Source organism: Mobula birostris, chromosome 12, assembly GCF_030028105.1.
Source record: "Mobula birostris isolate sMobBir1 chromosome 12, sMobBir1.hap1, whole genome shotgun sequence".
NCBI classification, from domain to species: domain Eukaryota; kingdom Metazoa; phylum Chordata; class Chondrichthyes; order Myliobatiformes; family Myliobatidae; genus Mobula; species Mobula birostris.
The window spans coordinates 23,735,484-23,761,901 of NC_092381.1; the positions used below are offsets into that span (position 1 = coordinate 23,735,484).

General features: G+C 37.5%; 1 protein-coding gene across 3 annotated transcripts in view; it reads right to left on the reverse strand.

The window, feature by feature from the left end:
* Nucleotides 1-1,856: 1,856 nt before the first annotated feature.
* LOC140205793 (rho GTPase-activating protein 29-like) overlaps nt 1,857-26,418 on the reverse strand; it is a 73,130-nt gene continuing 48,568 nt past the window's right edge. For all 3 annotated transcript variants that reach the window (XM_072273481.1, XM_072273478.1, XM_072273480.1), the window contains exons 8-23: nt 24,503-24,567; nt 24,108-24,218; nt 23,332-23,412; nt 23,038-23,226; nt 22,009-22,146; nt 21,407-21,597; nt 20,527-20,699; nt 16,177-16,305; nt 12,724-12,822; nt 11,852-12,015; nt 9,417-9,605; nt 8,610-8,747; nt 8,283-8,512; nt 5,947-6,253; nt 4,287-4,395; nt 1,857-4,054 (exon numbers count right to left, since the gene is read on the reverse strand). In XM_072273481.1, the coding sequence (XP_072129582.1) occupies nt 3,177-4,054; nt 4,287-4,395; nt 5,947-6,253; nt 8,283-8,512; nt 8,610-8,747; nt 9,417-9,605; nt 11,852-12,015; nt 12,724-12,822; nt 16,177-16,305; nt 20,527-20,699; nt 21,407-21,597; nt 22,009-22,146; nt 23,038-23,226; nt 23,332-23,412; nt 24,108-24,218; nt 24,503-24,567 (3,191 nt within the window). In that variant the 3' untranslated portion in view covers nt 1,857-3,176. The remainder of the gene's footprint in view (nt 4,055-4,286; nt 4,396-5,946; nt 6,254-8,282; nt 8,513-8,609; nt 8,748-9,416; nt 9,606-11,851; nt 12,016-12,723; nt 12,823-16,176; nt 16,306-20,526; nt 20,700-21,406; nt 21,598-22,008; nt 22,147-23,037; nt 23,227-23,331; nt 23,413-24,107; nt 24,219-24,502; nt 24,568-26,418) is intronic.

The following is a 26,418-nucleotide window of genomic DNA, read 5'->3' on the forward strand; positions in this document are numbered from 1 at the left end:
ATACACTTTCTTAAAACCCAATCAACTTGCATGAAAACTTTATTGGTTTTCTAATCCCAAATCTCAACAGCTTCAATGTGGAGAGGATGTTTTTTCTTATGCAAGAATTTAGAACTAGAGGTCACTATTTAAAAAGAAATAGTAAGGTATTGCCTATTTAAGACACATGTGGCATAATTTTCTCACTCAGGAGGTCTTAGGAAAACTCTTCTTCAATGGATAAACAGTCTTCAAGTATTATGAGGGCAGAGGTAGATTCTTTATCAACAAGGTGGTGAAGGGTACCAGTATAGGCAACAATACCAAAATCAATTTGTAATGAGATTTGCCTTGATCTTGTTGAGTTAAAAAGGACCCATTTCTGAATACATAGGAGTGACAGGGAAGAAAGGCAGTAAAGATTACCTGGAATAATTAGGAGCCATTTGTAAGTAAATAGCATCCTTTTGATTTGTACAATTGGGTTTGCAATTTCTTTCTTGGGTTTCATTCTTATACTGGTTATCTCTGATGGTCAGCAAGAGAGGCAAGGCATAAGACTGTTGCCCAATGGGGCAGAACTACTTCCCCACCCCCCAATTCAAAAATGCAGCCAGCCACTACAGGAATCCCTAGAGCAGTGATTTCAGCACACACTGAATCACTCTTTGTGTGATGCTACTTACATTTTGGCAACATAGGCATTAGTAATGCAAAACCACAGAAAACGCAAAAAGGATCCGAACACCTTTCGATTGTAGTACATTTAAGTGCATTTGGTGTTAAGTTCTTCAAGTTGTGAATGTCAGTTATCTATTGCATATAGAAGTGTACATAACCTCACAGTCAAGATAAAAGACATGCATAATTATTCTTGGTCTACGATGGTACAGTCTTTGCATTCCGACTGCAGAAGACCTTTTGAAAGCACAGATTTTCAGAGCCAAGTTTCTTTTTTTGTGCCTACCGAGTAAATAGATTCTCCATCTAAGAACCCTTTCCATGAATAAAGCATTACTTTCTCACCAGGCACCATCCAGCACCAATATCAATAGTCCATCTTCTGCTCATTCTCTTTTAGGCTATATTCCAAGGGAAAATCCTGAGACCAACTAGTTTGTGGAGGTGGAATCGAGTCTGTCCGCAGTCTGCTAGAGCACACCATATGGCCTTAAATAACCACACATTTACACAATTTCACAGCCTGCAGAAACAAGCCAGCAATTAATCTGCACATACTTTAAAACCATTTTTAGTGCTCTAGAGCCATTGCTGTTTAGGAAGAACTTGAACTTCAAACTATTGTTGATAACAAATCAAAATGATAAATTCTGCTAGCTTTGTGCATTTTTGACAGGAGTTGGTTGCACACTCATTAATGTCCTCATAATATAGAAATTTACACTACACGTCAAGGCTAAAGTGGGAAGAACAGAATAGTTAGAAAAATAGAGACAGAAGAAGCTACTCTTGATCTACACAGTTCAACACACACCCCCAACCCCAGTCTTCTCCATCACCTCATTTTGATCCACTTACTGTTTCTCAGCTGTGCTTGTGTCAATCCTTCCCCTCATCTCCTGACACTGGCGATCTCCCCTCTACTCCTTCAGTCCATATGAAATGTCTTGACCCAAAATGTCAACTAGTTTTCTACCCGAACTGCTGAAAATTTTCTTCAACACTTTATGATACCAAACCAAGAACAACTGGTGTACGCAAACATCCAAATAACTACGTCTTCCTCCCTACTCTCCACACTTCCAAATTTGACCTTCCTAATAGATATAGTGGATAAAGATTGTGTCAAGCTGATAAAGGTTATGTCAAAGAGATTAAATATATGGAATTCTAATCAAACTTTTTTCCACCAATAATCAATTTAGAAAAACAGGAACATTTATTACAATCGAATGCCATATAATGAGATAATGGTTCAGAAATTCCAATAAAGCAACATAGCAGAACGATAGGACGCAATAACAACAACTTGTTTCTGCAACATTACCAGCATTTAAAGAAAATATCTTTAACTGTAAACTCAAGGCACATTTAACATCATCTCAAATTTCAGCAATTATGTCCCATCCTTTCGTTGGAGGTCTCCCACCTGAAGAGCCAAGACCAATGCAACACTGGTAAAAGTTCTTATAAAAATGCTGTAAATACAAAGAACTCTGGCATTCTTGAAGTAACATTTAAAACAGTGATGAAAAATATTGCTCATTTACACCTCAAATTTCCTAAGGCTTATGTAATCCACCTAAAAGCATTACAAATATATCATAATTGGTCTTATGCAGATGGATGCCCAATTAGTTTACATAAATTCAACATTTATAAAATACCCATAAACCTAAATTTTAATAAATTACATAAGGCAATTTCCCAAATGTTAAGGCATTTCTTGTAATTCATTACATTATATATAGGAATTAATATATTTGCTTTAAGAAACATAGCTTAGTGTCTTGTGTACAAAGTAATGTAAACAAAGCATACATGCAACAAGATGAACATGATATAAATAAACATATGCACAATTTACAAAAGTAATTCACATTTTAAGACGGAACCCCTAATGAGCATAATCCTGGTCATGGACCACACTACATACACCAATAAGATAAAATGACAATTTAAGCATTTTGAAGATCACTTGGCTTACAAATGCAAACAATTAATAGGAATATATTTGAGGGTTTTGCACATTAAAGAACATGGGCTCTGGCACAACTGTGCAGTTTTTAAGACTCATAATAAACTTTCATTGCACAATTAAGAATGGCAGTTGAGAATATAAATGTTGCAAAACTTTGGAAACCTGACTGAATATAAACATAATACTACTGCCACAAAATAAATTTAAGCCGTGCTGCTTATTTAGCAACTACCTCATCTTTTTCTGGGAAAAGATACATTGTTGTATGCTACCATACAATTTAAAAACTCATTTAAAGATCAATAGTAACTACAGCTTTTGTTAGGAAGCTTGAGAAGTTTTGGAAATATGAACATTGCAACACTCGACAATGACACAGCAACGTGGAAAATTGAAGATCATTTCAAGGATGCACCATTGTCGAAAGTTTTACAATTAGATTATGTTATGGCTTCTCACATGGAAAAATAAAACATTTTAAAATATTAATAAAGTAACTTGGCAGATTAACACTAAGAATTAATTTAATTGTCATTTAAACAAAATGGGCTTCTCTGTATTCATAGTCTGGTGGAAGTCGTTTCGATCGCAGTTTTTGAAATGCCAGTTTGCGTTCTGCTTGGGTTTCTTTGGCTGCACTTGCTGAACTTTCCAATTCCTTAGATCCATTATCTTCAGGATTAATTGTTCCATTGCTGTCTTGTACAGAATCCGAGTTGTTAGTTAATGCTGCAAAAGGCTTGAGCATAGAACCTTCTGCATGTTTGAGTGCATTAGAGGGAGGTTTGTAAAAAGTGCCAGGTGGAGGCTGTAAAGTTCGTGGAGATCGAAATGCATAAGGTGGTACAGGATCTAATGAGTTTCCATCAACCTTTGTGGTCTTTACCTGTCTAACGGTCACTGTGTTTGGTTTATTGGGCAGCAAGCTACTTGTAAAGTTATTGCCAGAACCTTGAGCAAAGGGTGGAGAGAGAGAATTGTCAATAGTTTTGTTTTCTGGAGCAACATTTGCCACAATCATGGCCGTCTTTTGAGTTATCCCATAACACTTATACTGCTTGTCCCAAGTCCGATGCAGAGACTGGGTGTCATAGTATGAATGTCTGCAACATGTAGGTGAACGAGATGGAGTTTGCATCTCTGGAACTTCTTCAATAATAGTATTCCTTTCATTGTTTGTTTTACTATACCCTTTCACACTTCTGTCATTCAAGGAAAGCATTTCAGGAACAGGAAGGCTAGCAGGTCTTGGAATAATTGGCTTTGGCCTAGGAGGCCGCATATTAACTTTAACAAGCTGATGACCGGCCTTTTCACTTGCTGACTTGTTGGCTTTGTGTTCTTCAGAAGCTTGTGTAGTTGGTAATTGTTTCAGTATCTCACATTTTTCCAGGTTGAGAGAGACATCTGGCCCTGAAAATATTGTACAATTCATACATTAGTAGTGTCAACTGGGTTTAAACTGTTAATCCCAAGAAAAACTTCAATTTCTCAAAGATGCATTATTAATGATCCATTCATTTGGAAACAAAGCACTACTCCCCTTGTTACTCTACACTGGGTCCCCTGTACAACACATGCTTTCATTCAGTCCTGATATCCCCAAAACATGATTTCTTTTATAAATATACACCAAGATACAAACCTAATTCATTGACCTTTCTGCTCCATTTTAGATCCTTTCCTTCACTTATAGTCTTACTGGAAGATACTTTTTGTGATGATTCCTTTTCAGGTCCGGACAACCCAAAGCCCTGCCAACATCAAAAATGTCCCCGTTATATTTATGTATAAGCAGTAATAATACATTAAGAACAACACATTTTATTAATCTTAAGCCAGTTTTAAAAGGCAGAAATATATTTACTTCATATAACTGCATATCTTTTTAATTACATTTTGAGAAGCAAGCATCAATAGCAAGGCCATCATTAACTGCCTAGCCCTACCTGTCCTGTCCTAACAGCTGGCTGGTTTAATTGAGATTCTGCTCACTGGCAATCCCCATGATATCGCACAGAATGTCAAAGATAGGCGACAATCTCTTATTGGAAAGAGTCACTACCAGACTATGAATGCTATTTGTCATACATCACAGCTGTGAACATTATTGAAATCTTGTCACATGCAGGTATAGACGTCTGAGTTGTGACTAGATGGAGCATTCTGAAACAGGTAAGGTTGGTCAAGTATGGCAAAAATTCCACCCGAATGATTTAAGTAAATCATATAGCTATTTCCCCCCACCCAATAAGAATCTGATGGTTTAGTGATCTTTACTGAAACTAATTTCAGACAATGAATTGAACTACAATTCCTTAGCTAGTTTGGTTTGAACTAACATCTCTAGACTGTTAGTTACTAGCATAATAATGCAATCACTGCATCATCATCATTGCCTGGAGTATTCCCAATGAACTACATAACTTTATGTCCATATTTGTTAAAAGCCTTTAAGTAAATGAAAAAAAAGCTCCCATTTCCTTCACACCTAACAAAGAGTATCAAGTTTTGTGACTTGATTACAAGCAAAGCCTTATGTAATTAAGAATGAACCACTTCAAACCATAGTCACGTTTCATGCTACTTAATCCACCTCTCCCCCCACTATGTATTCATCACATATAGCCAGCATTTCTGCTACCTAAGTAAATAACATTAAAGCAATGCCCCATTGGCAAAAAAAAACTCTCAATTTTCAAAATCTTAAAGTTTTCATAAGCTTCCTTTCCACATTACCCTCATGTCCTATTCAGCTTCAACTTATCCCCTATGGGCATGTTAATTTTCTTCTTCCTTTCTCTTTTTCAGCAATTCAAAACTGCAATCTATTTCATTTTCTCACATGATACCATATATGGATTTTATATAAATTAAACTTAGGTTAAAGTTTGTGAATACACTTCAGAAACAAGAGTCTTGGAATATATTGTTTTTATTATAGGGCTAATAATCATGAACTTTATGGATAAGAAATACAAACTGGTAGGTGCGCCAAAATAACCAAACTGACAACCAAAAACATTTGCAAATTATTGAAAGCTGTATTTAAAAAAAAGTGTTCAAATGGAAATATCAACCCTATTTCTCTTTTCAGAAATACATTTGCCCTTGCTGAGTATTACCACAAATTTATTTTTTGATTTCTAAATTGGGATCTTTGTTGATCCTAATGCAAGAGAGATTTTGTCTTGATTTTTGTTGGAAATGCATTTCTGGAGTATTCCAACAATGGGGGGGGGGGGGGGGGAAGAGAAGACTCTAAATTCCTAGAAGCTCTACAGAATTGTCAAGCCAACACTCACCTCTTTGTTACTTTTTGGATGACCCTTGTTTTTTGGGATACCTTCCTCAGGTGACAAAGGAATAACCTTATCTTTCTCATCAAATAAGGTCTTTCCAGTTTGTGAATATGATGGAGACAGTGAAAAAACAAATATCTTTTCATAATAATTAATGAGTAGTTCCACCATTTGAGCCTGATATGGATAGTCAACGAGAGAAGATAATGAAGCAGTAGCATCAGTTTGTTTTGGTCGAATGAGAGTGGGTCCAAATATTATCCCAAGGTTACTAGGTGACATTTTATTTTCTTCTTCTTTTTCTGCTACCCTGTTGAGGAAACGCAAATGTGTGAATCTGTCAATGTTTTTAGTTGGTAACACTTTATTATAAAGTTCATTAAAGTAACAAGTAACATCATAATGCAGACCTGAGAAAATGTTACACTATCAAGAGAACTGAAATATTCGGCTTGTTTGTACTATTAGGCAGACAAAGGTACCATATTAAAGTAGAAAAGCAAGTCTGTTATCCTGGTATACAAGCTAATATTTATCCCCTGGTTAAACATTATAAGTGAGTGGGAACAGGCTTTATGAAAATTGGTTGTAATTACTATAAAGGTTACAGGTACTGTAAAGTACATCACAATGCAAGATACAGTTCAACTTATACTGAAAGAATGGAAATGACAGGTCTTAGGCAGTGAATTTCTGGCATTCTCTATCTCAGCAGGTTATGGAAGCTACATTACTGGAAGGTGCTTAAAGAGGAGGTCGATAATTTTGTTTTTAAAGATCATGACATTAGGGACTATGGGGAACAGGCATAAGAATTGGGGCCTGAAGCAGATTAGCTATGATCATATTTAAAGATGGGGCACGAATGAGGGCCAGCTTAGTCCTACTTTCTTGTGTTCAACAAATGATGCACAAAACATACTGTAAATGGAAACAAAGCTTTAAAAATAAAAGTAAATTGAATTGAATCGACTTTATTCCCTACATCCTTCACATACATGAGGAGTAAAAATCTTTACGGCTCCACCTAAATGTGCAATCACAGTAATTTATAATAAATAGAACAGTCAATGTAATATAGAGTACACTCAAATCAGCATGAGTTCATCAGTCTGATAGCCTGGTGGAAGAAGCTGTCCCGGAGCCTGTTGGTCCTGGCTTTTATGCTGCAGTACCGCTTCCCAGATGGTAGCAGCAGGAACAGTTTGTGGTTGGGATGACTTGGGTCCTCAGTGATCCTACGGGCCCTTTTTACACACCTGTCCTTGTAAATGTCCTGAATCATAGGAAGTTCACAACTACAGATGTGCTGGGCTGTCCGTACCACTCTCTACAGAGTCCTGCAATTAAGGGAGGTACAGTTCCCGTACCAAGCAGTGATGCCGGTCAGGGTGCTTTCAATTGTGCCCCTGTAGAAAGTTATCAGGATCTGAGGGCGCATACCAAACTTCCTCAACAGTCTGAGGTGAAAGGGGCGCTGTTGTGCCTTTTTCACTACACAGCTGGTGTGTATAGACCACGTGACGTCCTCAGTGATATGGATGCCGAGGAACTTGAAGCTGTTTATAGTTACATGGAGTCAACGCCACATTGTCAAGTTACCAGAGCAATTTAAGCATGAAAATAATGCCATTGAACACAATGCAGTCAAGACATAGAACCTGATTTGGATTTACGATGGCACAAAAGGCAAATGCTCTTCAGATTTTATTCTGTAAAACATCTTTTTGAAGGAGAATGCTTCAAAGAAAAGTGTTCAGAAAACCACCAGTAGGATGAAATTTCCTTTTCGGAGACATAATAAAATTAAAAACACATGTCAACTTTTGAAGCTGGGATACTGTAATTTTTTTTCTCTGCATGCATGGGCTTTCAAATATTACTGATAGCTATAAAATGCATCATAAAACTGAAAGGGCACACAAAAAAAAAGCGTTCTGCAATCATAAACAGTATCACTGTTTAAGTGACCTCTGTGCAGAGCACTGAGGTACTAATATTGAGTGAACAGGAAAACAACTGACAAAAGTTAATTCAAACATGGACTTTTACTTGGATTGAAGGACAAATACGATTCTGGATCTCAAACTGTTCAGTATCTAAATGCTAAGTCTCTTTCAGCAAGAGGCTCAGTTCACTTGACAAAGCTCTTTGCAGCATGGGACTGTGGAAGCAAGCCATTAAACCTGTATGTTGATGCAATCTTTCAATCAGAGGTAAAAACAAGCATCTTTTGGCTGGTTGGGGAAATGTGACACATGAAGGTTTGGATAAACAGCAATGCTCAAAAATCTCGATATATTCAAATGTGAAGTGACCAAAAGTTTACTTTTACACACCTGCGAAGATGGCTTATGAGATACCGCACAGTGTTATAATTTGGTTGTGGCAACTGCCCGAGTAAATCTCTGACTTTAGAAAGAATTTTTCTTCTTCCTACACTTGCGGACCACTTGCGTGCTGGCAGACCCTTTTGTTTCTCATCATCTTCAGTGCTCAGATTATGGCATTCCTTGGCCAAGCCAATAAATTCATTATAAAGGCGAAACAACATCAGTGGCTCTGGAAGCTATGGTTCAAAAGAAAATAATGATGTCACTTCAATAAAGACTTGAACTTTTTTTTAAAATGACTGATGTATAGTGTCATATGTCAGATGGACTTACCTGACGAAGAAACAGTTTTAACACATTGCTAATATCATGGGGATACAAATCTGAGAGTTCCACTAAATCCTTTCCATTTTCAAAAGCTTGGCACAACTTTTCAACTCTAGATTTGGCTCCATTTATTCGATAAATACCCTTTGAACAAAGAATAAACTAAGTAAATAAGCATTCACAACTAATTTACAGTACCCAAATAGAATATGGACATTGATAAAGACGACAATGCATTATTAGAAAATTGTCAGAGCAGACTTAGGGGCCAAAGCTTTAGGCAATTTTAAGTTCTTATTTAAATTCTAAGGTGAATAATTTAATTTTTCTGATTTAACTTGTGCTGAATACTCAAACATTAACTCGCAGAACCACTTGAACTGAACATCACAGAGCTCTAAACCTAGATTACATAGTTAAATGTTTGTAGCATAGTACTTCGTTGTGTAATGATTCACCACTTTTAACAGGACAAAGCAATAAACGTGTCCTCACCAATGTTAGCCATATCCAAAAAAACCAAAAAGGCGGCTTTTTAAAAATTATTTTAACTGGAATTCTGGTTTTATTTATGTAGGTAAATGGTAATGACCTTGCAGAGCAGGTATTAAGAAATTATTAATATTCTTAAAGTACTATACTACAAATTATTTTGAAGACATTTGATTGAATGATTATTGCTATCATGAGCTTGTTCTAAATATAATCCTAAGCTAAACCTGGTGGCGCATCAATTATTGCAGAATTACTTCCACAAACAATAATGCTATCAGTGAAAAAGTATGCAATTTTAGAACACATGACAAATCTTACCTTTATGCTTAAAGCCCGGTTTTCAATCTCTGAAGTGCATTTTTTAATAATGAAGGGGATTCCATCAGAACAATCTTTCGCAGTTTGAATAAAATCCACTCCAAACAGATGCAATCGACCCTGAAGTTTCTTATGGCCACACTGTATAGCTAGAGTCTCGAGACACTTTTTATGGCATGCCAAACTACACTGCCAAGTGAAATTAAGTTCAAGTATTAACTCACGATGTTAATTTCAGTTCAATACAAATCATAGGACTAAAACACAAAGAATATATTTCTATTCCTTTATTCTGATAACAGCAGAAAAAGCTAAAGTAGTATAAGTGATTAGGGAGCTATAAAAGATGTATAAATTGCTGCATGAACTCAGCAGGTCAGGCAGCATCTATGGAAATGAATAAACAACAGTTTAGGCCGAGACCTTTCACCAGGACTGGAAAAGCAGGGAAGGACCCAGAATGAGATGGAGGGAGGGGAAGAAACACAAGCTAGTAGGTGATAGGAGAAGTTCCATTCAGAGGTGCTCAGCAAGGCAGACCCCCAATCTATGTCAACCACTTTGTTAACCCAACACAGATTTGGGGATTGCTTTTGGCACCTTATGTAGGTTGGGGGATTGCTTTGTCAAGTGCCTTCATTCCACCCACAAAAAGCAGGTGGCCAACCATCTTAATGCTAATCCTCATTCCCATTCTGTTATGTTGGCCCATAACCTCCTCTACTGCCACAATGTGACCACTCCCATGCTGAAGAAGCAACACCTCATATTCTGTCTAGGTAGCCTTCAACCTGATTATATGAACATTGATTTCGCTAACTTCTAGTAATTTTTCACCTTCCCTCTTCTCCATTCCCCACTCTGGCTCCCCTCTCACTCTCTTCAGCTATCTATCACCACCTCCTGGTTCCCCTCCTCCTTTCTTTTCTCCCGTAGCCCAATCCTCTTCTCCTATCAGCTCCCTCCTTCTCCAGCTCTTTACCTTTTCCACCCATCATCTCCTGCTTCTTACTTCCTCCCTTACTTCACCTACTAACTTCTAACTCGTACTCCTTCCCCTCCTCTCACCTTCCTCCTTCCTTTCCAGTCCCAGTGAAGGGTCTTGGCCCAAAACATCGACTGTTTATTCATTTTCATAAATGCTGCCTGACCTGCTAAGTTCCTCCAGCATTTTGTGTGTATTATACAGGATTTCCAGCTTCTGCATAATCTTGGGTTTATAAAATATACATTATGCTTCAAAATTGCTTATGCTTGTGTTAAATTATGCTGGTTGCACCTGGGTGTTCTCATGCCTACATGTTTTCTGTATACCTCAGTAATATGGAGCAGCAAATGTGCTCACAAATGTCTTTCGGCTTGATTGCGGGAGTCCACATTTTGCCTAGTAGTAGAGCCAAGTCTTACTGAGATTCCCACCATTAAGACTACCTCGCTGACACAATAGCAAAAAGAAACACAATGTTTTCACAGGTGACAAATCTCTAGCCTACCCTTGCCTCCTATTGAAGGTTCAGAGCAATCTAGGAGTAGGGATTTTCCAGTAACAAGTCAATGCATTGCTAAACCTTCACAGCACCTCTCTGGAACAGGACGGTCAGCTAGATTGGCCTACACGTCCACATTAGCCTGTGCAGGCAGGGAAGAAATTGGGTGGGATTTTGACAAGAAGTGGTATTTAGTTCTTATCCTGTGGATGGTAGCTTTATACCATTGGCTCTACAGCCAACCACATGCGTCAATGTTTGAACCTGTGGTTCCTCTCAGACTGAACAGGATTTTCACTGTAGCTACATACAATCAGTAACAAATGGGTCCAGCTGGCTAGGTCCACCACATTTTTTCCAATTACATAGAAGCTTGAATGACCTATGTTTCCTTCCTTGCACTTCTTAAGTCAGCAATGACAAATACCAGCAAACATTTATCATCTGATGCTCTCAATCAAGAAGCAGCCAATGGAATTACCCATTTTGCAGTAAGTGCCTGTTTTTATTTTAATTCACAATTATGTACAATTATACCTTTATATTTGATGATGAAATTTCAGTATTCAACAATGTCTGGAATCCTCACATTCACAAATAAATGCAGACAATTAGAGATTACTGTCAGTATTTCCACTTTGCAGTGCTCCCTGGACAAACTACTTTTTATAAACTATTATCACTGAGAGCATAAAAAAAGTAGAGCTTTTCACATTTTGTTAAAAAAATACTTAATTCTGATTGACTGATCAACTAGATTTATGACTTTGCTACTTCTGGGAATCAGTAATTCGGCATGCTTTTCCCGATACAATTATGTTAAAAGGTAAATTGAATTAAAGGTAATGCCCAAAAACTTGGCTAATTTTCATTAATTCATGAGAAATAGAACTTTGTGCACATAAAATTTTAATATGGAAAATAACTACCCAGTCACAGATACTTTACCTCCTCACATTCAGCACCATGAAACACCACAAGGCTGTCACATTCTCTGCACTTTGATGGAGCTCGCAGTTTCCGCAGTTTGTGTGTTAGCGATGCCTTTGACATTACGGTATTGCGGAAGGGCCCTGGAGAACTTGCCATCTCCACCACAATCTCATTTAGACCTACATTATAAGAAAGTTGTACAGCACAATTAAGCTTATTCTGAAAGATCAGTCTTAGTTTTCTGCCACACATCAAGCAAATATCAAACTCAAAAAATTGTGCACATCTATTTTTAGATAATGCTTGCTCTGAATGGTGTTGACCAATGAATCTGGAAAATTTTGATCTTAAAATTTCATGAAAGGTGATTTGGTAAGAGCCACATGGACAGAATGAATTGATCAGGTGACAGCTAACATTGCAGCTCCTCAAGAAAATTAAAGCCAATTGTATGGAATGTTTTAGCAGCAGTGAGGGAAGGTTTTTAGTGAGCAATACGCCAGTTCTTGTGTGGAATCTACAATTTACACAATGGTTTGCATCCTAATTTAACTTTCCTACACCAAGTTCAACAGCCTCGTCTCATACAAGTTGCCAGAATCTTCTTTTTTTGTTTCCTGGCTACCGTACTTGGAAGCTGCCTAAATATGAAAAATGGAAAATGCACAATAGAAATCTTCTAGAGTGGCTTCTTTAAGACAAATTATATGTTAACAGCACAATCTTATCACACAACCTCCCCTGGTGCTCACTGGAAACAATATAACTAAAAGTAAATTAATTTACTTTGCAGTGATATGGTTTGTAATAGTAAACTAGAAAGTATCACTTGCAATAATAACCTCAATCACACCCGAACATAATGCACAGGGGAACTAAATACACACCATTGTCTGACAAAGATGGTGGCTCTCTTTCATCCAAGTCATCTGCTGAAGACATGGTACCCGTTGAAGGTGTGCGGGGCAGCCTTCTTTTAAAATCACCTGCATCAAACAAAGTAACATACATAACTTCAATTACGGCAACAAAACTTATTTAGGTTAACACAATGACATGATTGGATTTCAAGATTTCTTTGATTGATTGCTAACTGAATACAAATTTGGGTTCCACTCACTTTCATCCCCTCACTCAGAGAATGTTGGCTTCCATACCACAATATCACAGAAATTCTAAGCTATTCCTGCCACACCTTAGATAATTTAGTTTTAGATTATGCAGCCAAAATGTCTAAAGATAGTTTTAAAAAAGGGTTCAAGAACCTTTCCCTTAAATGAGCTAAATAACATTGTGAATTTTAATGATCTTGTAAGGGACAAATGGAAAGATAATATGAATGTAATTGACTAAAGCAACAACTGTGAACTGGAGCAAATCTGCAGATGCTGGAAATCCAAGCAACACACACATACAAAATGAAGGGACTTGGCCTGAAACATCAACTGTACTCTTTTCCATAGATGCCGCTTGGCCTGAGATCCTCCAGCATTTTGTGTGTTGCTTGGATTTTCAGCATCTGCAGATTTTCTCTTGTTTGTGATTTGATTCACTAATTGCATTTAATCTCCCAAAATTTATCACAGTATCTTGTTTCAATAAGATCACCTTATATTCTAAGCTCCAATAAATACTACCCATTCTCACAAAACTCCAGGACAGTAATCATGGGCTTAATACAAAGACAGAGTCAGTCTGGTAAATCTTCTCAATCTAAAAGACACTGATACCAAGACCAGTATCCCTTTTGCCCAGGATAGATCAAATAATCATGCATAAATGGAGCTTAAATCCATATTTTTCCTACTTTCTACTCAGCCTCATTTACACAGTGCACTGTAGCTGATTATTGAGGAATCACTCCTTCAAATTCTTTAGAGACCAATATGCACAAAAATGACCCATGTTCGCAGTTACAATATTAATAGTCTTTCACCCTTTCTACCAACAACTACTGACATAAAACCACCAAAAGACAAGGCAAGGGAACACACATCAGCCCTCACTGAGGGATCAGAAGTGGAAGGAGTGAGCAGTTTCAAGTTCCTGGATGTTAACACCTCTAAGGATCTATCTTGGGCTCAAAATATTGATGCAATTACAAAGAAAGCATGACTGCAGCAATATTTCATTAGGAGTTTGAGAAGAATTGGTATGTCACCAAAGACATTTGCAAATTTCTACAATTGTACTGTGGTGAGCATTCTAACTGGCTGCATCGCTGTTTATGGGGCCACTGCATGGATTGGAAAAAGCTGCAGCACTGTAAGCTGCAAGCTGTAAACTCTGCCAGCTTGCTCATGGGCACTAGACTCCCCAGCATTTTGAACACCTTCAAAAGGCAATGCCTGAAAAATGTGGCGTCCATTATTAAGGACCCCCATCCCCTTGGATATGCACCCTTCTCATTGCCACTTTCAAGAAGGAACAGAAGCCTGAAGACACATGATGTTTCAGGAACAGCTCATTTCCCTCCACCATCAGATTTCTGAACGGACAATGAACCCGTGAACACTTGCTTAATATTTTCCCCTCTCTCTATGCACCATTTACTTTATTTTATGTATATTCATACACACAGTACTGTGTAAATAATTTAGGCACCCGAGATTTTTTATAGCAATTTTGTTTTAGTGAGTGTATAGGTAGAAAAGAGCAAATTTCAGATTTCCAAACATTCATTTTCCTAACAATTATATATGTTAGAGAAACTGTATTTTGTTAAAATAACATACAAGTAGTAGACCATTTTTCAAATAAAAACTTACTTTGTAGATAATGTGTAGCGCGGTGCATGGTAAAGCAAAGATAACAAACAGGATGCTAATGCTCAATGACATAATGATTTGAATGAACTAATCTGATTAACTGTAACAGAAATAGGTGTAGAACAAATCAAACTCTGTGAAGGGCAACCAAACTATAAGATGAGGATGTGGCAGATGCCACAATTCAAACTTTAAATCATCAATTCTTACACCATGGCAAGAGTGAGCATAGCAACAAGACACAAGGCAGTCATTTGCATCAGCAATGTCTTTCCCAAGCATAAATTTCAAGGGAGATGAGTGTTTTAAGATGTGCTGTTCAATCTCTTCTGAAGAAACAGGCAAGATTAAGGACTAGAAGAGTAGTGGTCGGCCATGGAGGTTGAGTGCAGCAGATGAGAGATACATCAAACTGGCATCCCTTCTAAATTGGAAGACGTCTAGCACTGCCATCAGCTCTGAACTCTCAGAAACTACTGGAACCCAAGTATACCCCCTCTACAATCCGGAGAAGTCTTGTCAAAAGTGGTCTTCATGGACGTGTTGCTGCCAAAAAGTCATTCTTCCAAAGTAGAAGCAAAGCCAAGAGATTCACCTATCTACAAAAACACAAGGACTGGGGTGCTGAACAATGGCAGCAAGTGCTCTGGACTGGTGAGACAAAAATTTGAAATTTTTGTCTCAAGCCAGCTACAATTTATCTGTAGAAGAGTACTAAATGGATGAGTGTCAGCAGCCAACAGTGAGGCATGGTGGTGGCTCCTTGCAGGTTTGGGGCTATAGTTCTGCAAATGGAGTTGGCGATTTGGTCAGTTAATGGAACCCTCAATGCTGAGAAGTACAAGCAGATCCTCATCCATCACGCAATCCCATCAAGGAGGCATCTGACTGGTCCCAACTTCATTCTGCGGCAGGATAATGACCCCAAACACAAGGCCAAAAACTATCTGCAGTGTAAAGAACAAGGAGTTCTGCAACAAATAGAATGGCCTCCATAGAGCCCTGATCCCAACATCATCAAGGCTGCCTGGGATTACCTGGAGAGACAGAGGCAAGCGAGATAGCCAAAGTCTATGAACTGTGGCAAGTTCTCCAAGATGCGTGGAACAACCTCCCAGTCGATTTTCTTATAAAAGTGCTCAAAAGTGTGCCTAAGAGAATTGATGCAGTTTTAAAGACAAAGGATAGTCACACCAAATATTGATTTGATTTTTTTTTCACCATTTACTGCTCCTTATAGTAATTTTTTTGATACTTAGAAACTTTTCATTTTTAAAAGCAACTTTGCTTTAGATTTTCTTTTACATGTCCTTTACATGTGTACAATACTTTTGCACAGTACTAATTGTAACGTATAGTTTTTATTACTATGCATTGAGATGTACTGTTGTAAAACAAATTTTATGACATATGCCAGTCATATTAAACTTGGTTCTGATTCTCATTCTTCAGAGACTTGTGGTAGGGTGCAGCAAATGAATTTGTAACACCTTATGCTCATGTTCCTACCATATAAACCAAAATAGTGATTTGGGACATCAGGAATAGTTACTAAAAATTTAGTTTCCATACCTGGGCTAGTAGAAGGGGAATCCACAGACTGTGACTCACTGCTTCCTCCTCCACTTTCTGAATCACTGCACATACCACTGCCCTGCGGTCCTAAGGGCCAAGCTCTGAATGCCCCATGACTTTGGACTGCTGCAAAAGGGAAACCAGAAATACAGTTTAGACTATAAAAATGTCAACTCTGCCTTAAACTATTAGCCCAATAGATCATCTTGCAAAACCATGCAGCACAGATATAAAACAAAAAATCCATACTAACAAAACTGAAAAAGATTTACAGAAACATTTATCTATTGACAACAACCTGCCCATAAGACAGGACGAAATCATAGAATGATGAAGCACTGAATTAAAATAATAGCTCAAGGTGGCCCATTTAGCCTATAAGATCCATATCGACTCTCTGCATAAATAATTTTATTAGTTTCAACACAGACCATAATACGATCAGATATAAGAGCAGAGTAAGGCTATTTGGCCCATTGAGTCTTCTCCACAATTTAATCATGGCTGGCCTAATTTTCCACTCAGCACCCAATCTCCTGCCTTCTCCCCGTATCTCTTCTTGGCCTGACCAATAAAGAATCTATCATCCTCTGCCTTAAGTATACGTAAAGACTTGGCCTCCACAGTCGCCTAGCAAAGAATTTCAAATTCACTACTCTCTGGCTAAAGAAATTCCTCATCTCTGCTCTAAAAGGATGCCCCTCTAGCACAGCCTCTAGCCCTAGATTCTCCTCATCATAGGAAACATCCTCTCCACATTCACTCTATCAAGGCCTTTCACCATTTGATAGGGTTCAATGAGGTCACATCTCATTCTTCTGAATTCTAGTGAAAACAGGCCCAGAGCCAACAAACATTCTTTATTACCATTCAATCCAGGATTCATTTTTGTGAACCTCCTTTGAACCCTCTCCAATGTCAGCACATCCTAAGATAAGGGGCCCAAAACTGCTCACAATACTCAAATTGAGGCCTCACCAGTGCTTTATAAAGTCTAACCACTCTATCCTTGCTTTTATATTCTAGCCCTCTTGAAATGAATGCTGACATTGCATTTGGTTTCCTCACCAGACTCAACCTGCAAATTATCTTTTGGGGACAGCGTTTCTCAACAGGATCTGTGGAACACTAGGGTTCTATCAGAAATAGTGACTGAAAAGATTAAACATAGTCTTTTGAACTTTACGCAACTTGCGATGCTAGTGCTTGCAGCAGTGGGCAGTGACTGAGCAGCCCTGTTCACAATCTCTTAGAGGTCTCTCAGCCCACTAGAGCAGTGCCCAGGACTGTGTTTATTCTGTTTCTGATGTGGGATAGGGGAGGCTATTTATAATTGATGAGTGTTTATAATTGATTGATTTATAATTGATGGAGGGAAGGACAGTAGGCTGATGTGGAGTGTGAAGTGCATTTTCCGTGCATTGAATGGACTTGCCCAACTTGGGCTATTACTCAAGTCTCTCCTTCCCGAATTACCTCCGACTTCCCTTGACACACCGCCAACTGATTTAAGGGAGTGACCAAACTCTACCGGTGTAGTAGAAAATTGGAAGGAAATTTTCATTCTAAAGAAGGGATTTTTACGCAAAAAGTGGACGGTGTAGGTTAGAAGTGAATTGTATTGTGAAGTTATTTTTTGCGGTTTTCTTATTATTTATTACCCCATTCTTTTTCATATTTTATTTACCCCTATTCCATTGTGCTAAGTCTGTGGCAAACAACTTATAAATGCAGCAACAGCCCCAGTGAAATCGATAAGACACAACTACAAATCACCGCTCTATGATAGGTGAAAGTGCTGATTATTTTAAATGGCTGTTGGAATCTCAAACCAAACAATACAACTTCTAATTAAAATCAATTTACAACCTTTATTTAAATCAAATTTACCAAGCCTACCTTAAGAAAAATGAATTGCCATTTTGGCTTAAGCCAGTTATTTAACAGAAATTTATTATGTTTGTCTTACGAGTTTTTAAAATTTATGAAAGGGAAAAAGATTAATTTCAAGAAAAGTAAGATAAGCTTAACCACTTGTTTTTTCCCCCAAAAAAGGTTGGGTAAAAAGAGCATTGAAAATTATTTTTAGATTATCATATCTACAACTTACTGATCACGCTGAAGTACCATGAGCTGTAGATATAATAATTTTTACACAGGAGTTCTGCGAGACCTGAACATTATTTCATGGATTCCTCCAGGGCAAAAAGGTTGGAAAAGGCTGCACAAGCATTCCAAGTCCCTTTGTGTTCATTTTTAAAACTTCTCTCTCCACTTAGAAAATAATCAACCCTTTCATTTCTTCTGAAAAAGTGCATGACCATACACTTCCCAACATTGAATTCCATCTGCCATTTCTTTGCACATTCTAAGTTCTTCTGTAGCCCCCTCCACTTCTTCAAAAATACCTGCCCCCCCTATCTTCGTATCATCTGCAAACTTTGCAACAAAGCCATCAATTCCATCATCCGAATCATTGATATATAATGTAAAAATAATCTGTCCCAAACTGACCCCTGTGGAACACGTTTAGTCACCAGCAGCCAACCAGAAAAGACTCCCTTTATTCCCGCTCCTTGCCTCCCGCAAATCAGCCACTGCTCTATCCATGCTAGGATCTTTTCTGTAATACCATCGGCTCATTGTGTGGCACCTTGTCAAAGGCCTTCTGAATATCCAAGTACACAACATCAACTGATTCTCCATTGTCTGTTCTGCTTGTAATTTCTTCAAAGAAATCCAACAGATTTGTCAGGCAAGATTTTCTCTTGAAAAAACCATGCTGACAATCGTCGATTTCATCATGTGCCTCCTCCAAGTACCCCAAGACCTCATCTTTAATCGACTCCCAACATCTTCCTAACCAGAGGTCAGGCTAACTGGCCTATAGTTTCCTTTCTTCTGCCTCTCTACCTTCTTGAACAGTGGAGTGACATTTGTGATTCTCCAGTGTTCCAGAACCATTCCAGAATCTCGTGATTTCTGAAAGATCATCACTAATGCCTCCACGATCTCTTCAGCCATGTCTTTCAGAATCCTGGAGTGTATACCATCTGGTCCAGGTGACTTACCTATTTTCAGACCTTTCAGATTCCTTCTCTCAGTTATGGTAACTTCATACACTTCATGATCCCTGACACTTGGATTCCACAGTGATGACTGACACAAAATACTTATTCAGTTCGTCCACTATTTTGTTACCCCCCGTTACTATCTCTCCAGCATCATCTTCCAGTGGTCCGATATCCACTCTTGCTTCATAGGAAGTGGTCATTTGGCCCAGGAAGTCTGTGCTCAATATCATTTTGCGCACCCCCCCCCCCCACTTATTTTCCTGTAAGCCACAGTCTAGCATATGCCAATCAACTTCCTCACTTTTCAAAGCCTAAACAATCACAGGGGAAGTCAGAATGAGGTTTATTATTATTCATATACAACATGAAATATAAAGTTGTGCCTAGCTGTACAGTGCGAAGGCAAAAATGTACAAATTACAAAAAGATTAATGAGACAGTGTTGATGGATTCAAGGACTGTTCAAAATTTTGACAGAAGGCAAGCAGCTATTCTGAATCACTCAGTATGGTATAGTACCAAAGATCAGGCTCAAACCTGGGCTGCTGGAGCAGCACCACTTTGCCAGTTAATTCGCTAATTAAAGCACAAATATGGTTTCATATATAAAACGCATGAGACTTGCAGCATGGGCAACTGCCCAGGCCTGCGCCCTGGAAACTTTCCAAGGTGCAAATCCATGGTCTCACGAGACTATTATTATTATTATATAAAACGCAGGAACATACGTAAAAACAAGGGTAGGTCTGAACTGGTGAAAGATACAAAATGATGATAAAACATTTCTTAGAAACAGTTCTTTCTGTGGTAAATTTTCAAATCATTTTATCTTTCGGAGAGCAAGGATGAAAAGATTTAAATTATTGATAATGACCCACAATAGCAACATACGATTCACAGTCTCGGAACTTTTGGATATCAATCTTCTCTTAAATTTCAGGTTGTTTTTTTTTTTAAAAAAAAAGCCTTCCACACCTTGAGAATTCCTTAAGTAATAATAGTCCAGATAAACATATACCCAATACTTAATTTGATAATGTGTACTTGCAGAAAGTTCATTTCAAGCTATTTCCTGCATGTTCAAGTGTTCAATTTAGTAATGAAATGTGGAAATCATACAACATTATTAAAACTGGATAAAGCAATTATTGTAAAAACAATCTATTCATCAGAGCTTATAAGAATCTGCAAGATCTAATGCACTGTAATTAAATAACAATCTTTTAAGATGTTGAACACAGAGCCTGTGAGAAAGAAAATTCCTTGTAAGTACCTTGAAGATCAATGCTATTCAACTGCTTCTCTTCCAAGTTATTGGACTTTACATGAAAAGGACTTTCCACATCAGGTGACTGAAGTGGAATATCACCTGAGGTACCAGACGTCTGTGACAAATTTCCTTGTGATGAATGTGGACTATTTGTTGTTTTTTTAGTAATTGGAAGCCTGTAGGGGGAAGGAGGAAATTGCTTTACTAGAATTTATTTTAAATTAACAATACAAACTCAATTAATTCAGCATGATGGCACTTTGGTGCTGCTGGACTAGCAGATTTTCTGGACAATTATAATATTAATTACTTTAATTAAATTACTTTAAAAAATTCAATTTAAAGAAAAATTACACATAACATTTCATTGAACCTAGCAAATTTCAAGGGAGCATGGCAAGCCAGGGCTCCAGAAAGTAGATGGAGAAATACAAACGTTTGTACAAATGTTACCAAGTGAGCTAGAAGCCGAAACACTGAAGTTCCTCAATAGTGAGATAATGGAGCTTTATTGTGTTAGGTGGGGTGGACAAGAGAAAAGTTCTTAGAAAACAGCTGCATCTCCTCGTTAATGGGAATTTAGTGGTGGGGAAATAACCCACAAGTATTAGACTACATTAAGCACCTCAAAGACCTTGTGTATGCTCCCCACCAAGAAAATAAATTTTGATAAAGAAAGAAAACCTGCGATAAAGTGCAGGCAAAATGCATCAATCGTTATTCTTCTACGATGACAGTGAATGTTACTTGTTACAGCAAAATTCAATAAATAGAATATTCATGTACAAGGTATTCACACTACCTTATTGTGTCACTGCCTGCATCCTTTTAGGTAGGGACACAAGGCAAAATAATTCAAGGCCAACACCACTCAAATACATACCCTCCACTGGACATAACTGGAAATGGCGTAAGGCACGATTCCATTGAAACTTCCTCTTTTGGTAAACTTTTGACAAACTCTGAATACTGTTGTCCTGGCTCATATAACTTGGTATTTTCACAAAGAGATTGGTAATTAACAGGAAGGGAGACCACTTGAGCATGCTGCATCTGAAACAAGTTGACGGTCACCTGAAAAAATTTAAGTTAGAATCAATGGAATGCATGTCGGGAAAAAAAATCAATGGCTTGGCAAGTTGACTTCATACATTACATTAAAAAATGATATTTATGTTCAATGCTTATTAATTCTGTGGGGAAAAGAATGTTAAACATCATAGCCACGATTGAATAGCGAAGCAGACTCAACGGGTCGAATGGACTAATTCTGTTCCTATATCTTATGGTCTTATAACCAATACTCTAGGTTTTTATGCTATGGACCAATACCATTAAGTAAGGGTCCATGGACCCCAGGTTGAGAACACCTGCTCTAGGTAACCGAACTCTCCATGCCACTATGCCCAATTCAAGTCCTTTAAGCTGAAACAACTCCATACATGGTTTAGCAACGGAAGCATGATTTGCAGAAAACAGTCTTACCGATTTTAAGGTGAGATCGCACTGGTAGACAAGTTCACGTAATTGTGTCAGTATATCACTCTTGATGCTTTCCATATTGCTTCTTTTTTCATTGGCATCTGATATAGAGGCTTTGAAATTCTCTTCAGCTTCTTCTGCCTACAAAAGAGAAATTTCAAATTTTTAAATAACTCATTTTAATTTCAGTAATTATCCCAAATCTCAAACAAACAAGACACAAGTCACCCCACAGGCAACTTAAGTTGCGGTACTACATTGCTTTCAAATGAGGAAATTTGACTGAATTCAGAAAATATTGACACAATCCATTATTACCAACCAAATAGCTATTTTCACTTCCAAGAGAATATTTTATGTATGCAATTATATCCAAGCAATGATAGCAATTCAAGTCACAGAAATCAATTATCAAGATGGCATCTACAAAAATAGAGGGAAAAATTAATTCACTTTTTATTAAAAAGTGCGTCTAATAGTTTTATTTTATTTAGAGATACAGTGCAGAATAAGTCCTTCAGGCCACACTGCCTAACAAACCCGATTAACCATAACCTACCATGGGACAATTTACAATGACCAATTAACCTACTGAGCAGTACATTTTTGGACTGTGGGAGGAAACCAGAACACCCAGAAGAAACCCACACATTCCACAGGGAAGATGTACAGACTCCTTACAGAGGGTGCCAGAATTGAACTCTCGTCCGATGCCCGAGCAATAATAGCATCGCACTAACTGCTATGTTACCATGTCACCCTATGTACCAGAGAAGTCAAGTTCTGAAGTGTACAAATTAGTTTGTGACTTTAAGATGAGTTAAAAGTTGTGGCACTCAATACTGATAAAGAGATTGTCACTTCAATACTTCAAGAATCAATCTCTCTCTCTCTCTCTATATATATATATATATATATATATATATATATATATATATATATACATACACACACACACACACACACACACATATATATATATATACACACACACACACACACACAAACACTTAAATTATGTAAATAAAATACTTTTTGTAAAGCATCTTCTTCCAGTTTCCGTTTTTTCTCAAGTTGCTTGCTGTGGTTTCCAGTCAGTCCACTACTTGAAGTTAGATGCTCTTCCTCAGCTCGAATTGTAGAGCATTTTGCCTTTTCATATTCTTCCTGGCGCTGAACGTACAAAAGATTTGCCTTCCTGTAGGTTGTTTCTGCTTCATGCTGTGAAATATATGAAAGATTCTTAACATATATGGATTGTGTTTTATACTAAAAGCACATACAATGAGCAAGTGCAAAAATTTTAAAAGATATACAGAATGGTACCATTTTTCTTTGCTCCCTTTGCCACTGTTCTTTAATTTCTTTACGCTGCTTATCTAGCTCATTTCTTCGAAGCAGAAGTGGCTGTAAAATAATTAAATCAAAATGTCATTCTATACCATTACCTCGCTACTAAAATTAACTTTTATCATGGATTCAAATCAAACTAAGTAAGTCAAATTGCAATTTCAAATAAGGTATTTAGCAATAAATCCATATATAAATCTGCACAGGAAGATAATCTTGAAAATCTAATTCTGCTAGATATTGTGCATAATTTAAGTTACATAGAAATGCTGAACAAGGAGAATGTAAATAGTGATCAGTTCCAGAAATGTGCATCTCAGAGTTCTCTCCTGTCTACCTCAGGAATAGCACATGGGTAATAAAAATAAGAGGAAGAAATATCGGAAGCAAATGAGAATCACACATCCCTAGTAGCACAAAATATGGGCAATGTTTTGATAAGCCAAGGAACAACCAAAAAAATATTCACTTTGTGGAAAATGAACTCAGTCACAAATTCAATTATTGGTATCTATAGACTAGAACTTGTGATTTAGTGAGGCAACTGTTGTCATGAAAAACAAGTGTATTTTGTAGGTTAACTTTTGAATTTGTTAAAGTGATGAAATAACCTCTCTATACAATGATTTGTGTTTAAAAAAAAGGGAAATATATCTTGCAGATAACTCAAGCAACACACACAGCAGGCCAGGCAGCATCTATGGAAAAAAAGTTTCAGCCGAGCCCCTTCAATAGGATTGCAAATAACTCACCTGAATAAATTTATTTAACTGGAGACCTGCTCCAGTTTGAAGAATAGCCTGACAGTACTCCATATCATATTCAAAAGCAGACATATACACTGAATGAAATGGCATGTGTACCTGTTCAGGAAAAAAAAAACTAAAATAAGAACATAGATCTTCTACATATTGTATTATCTTTCTTTCTTAAGAGCTGCTTTCCCATTCAAAGAATATAAACGTAATGTAGTAAATTTGAATGTATAAATTGATTTACACACACACACAAAAAACTTATCTTGTCCTAAATATATGCCCCATCCCATTCTTGTTAGCATGCATCAGGAAAAGCAAAAAAGATACTGATTTCCTAAAACAGTCTACTTTGTAGTTACTTGCATTCCTTTAATAACAAACATATTTACCTGTTGACCAATAAATGTCTTAGCTGACTCTGCCAACTTTGAAAAATTTCTTGCATATTCCATATCTGCAGAAGTTTAAAAAATTAGAAATTATAAAAGATGGGAAAAAGGATAATGAAATGAGGGTAGCAGGTGTAGGGGTTGCTGAGTTAAGGACTAAAATGGAGATTTCAAAGCAGAGGGTATATATTCGTGGTAATAAAACTATTTCTTTGCTCCCATCTCCACCATACAAGCGGTAGTAGAGAAGTTGATGAGAAGGCTGGCAGCATTAGTAGAGAATTACTTTAATTTGATGTGGATGCAAACTAGCTGCAGAGGGAAATGAGTGAAATTACTGAAAATTTTACTGGAATACCAAGTCCAATACTCAAATGTGGAAGCAATACCAGAGGATAATGTTCAAAAAAAAAAAAAAAAAAAAAAATCAGCTACAATCAACCTGATAAATATAGGCCTGTCAACCTAACATTTACAGTGGGCAAAACTTTCAGAGAGCAATCAAGGACAAAATTAACCAGCACTTGAAAAACATAATAGGTTCTTGGAAAAGTGTGAAAAGGATCAGATGTTTTAAAAATCAAATTATTATTACTTTGGTAAAGAAAGATTATATGTGCATGGACTCTCAAAAGAAATCTGAAATTTTGTCTATCTTGTGCATCTTTAAACCCATGAGATTAAAGGGATTGGTCAAGGGAACGAAGGACATCAGTGTACCACAAGGTCCCAAAAGGGATGAATATCAGCCTTCTAGGATACCTCTTAATAACATGGATTTGTGTATAGTTGCTAAATTACTGAAAAACCTTAAGTTTAAATCTAGACTCTGAACACTATAGCACATATAAGCCCTCCAGTCCATCTAGTCTGTGCCAAACTATTAAACTGCCTGCTCTCATCAACTTACACCTGGGGCCCTAGCCCACCATACTCCTCTCATCCATGTACCTATCCAAATTTATCTTAAATGTTGAAATGGACCCTATATTCACCATTTGCACTGGCAGCTCGTTCCACACTCTCACCACCCTCTGAGTAAAGGGGTTCCCCTTAAGCTGTCCCTAAACATTTCACCTTTCATCCTTAACTCATGACCTTTAGATGTGGTCTCACCCAGCCTGCTTACATCTATCCTACCTATACCCTCATAATTTTGCATACCTCTATCAAATCTTCTCTCAATATTCTATGTTCAGCAAATAAAGTCCTAACCTATTCAACCTTTCCTTATAACTCAAGTCCTCAAATCCTGGGAATATCCTTGTAAATTTTCTCTGTATTCTTTCAATTTTATTTACATCTTTTCTGTAGGTAGGTGAGCAAAACTGCACTCAATACTCATCATCTTTTACAATTTTAACATAACATCCCAACTCCTGTCCTCAATACATTGATTTATGAAGATCAATGTGCCAAATGCTTCCTTTACGATCCTCTCTACTTGTGACACTACCTTCAAGGAATTATGGACCTGTATTCCAGATCCCTCCGTTCTACCACACTCCTCAATGCTCTACCTCTCACTGCCCAAGGCCTACCCTGGTTGGTCCTCCCAAAGGGCAACACTTTACACTTACCTGCACTAAATTTCATCTGCCATTTTTCAGCCTATTTATCCAACTGGTCCAGATCATGTTGCAAGCTTTGGTCTTCCTCACTGTCCACTATATCCCCAGTCTTGGTGTCAGCTGAAAATTTGCTAATCCAGTTTACTCATGACCTCTAGATGTGGTCTCACCTAGCCTGCTTACATTTATCCTATCTATACCACTCATAATTTGTCATTCAGATCATTGAGACAGATGACAAACAACAACAGACCTAGCACTGATTCCTGTGGCATACCACTTGTCACAGGCCTTCAGAGAAACAACCATCTACTACCACACTATGGCTTCTTCCATGAAGCCAAT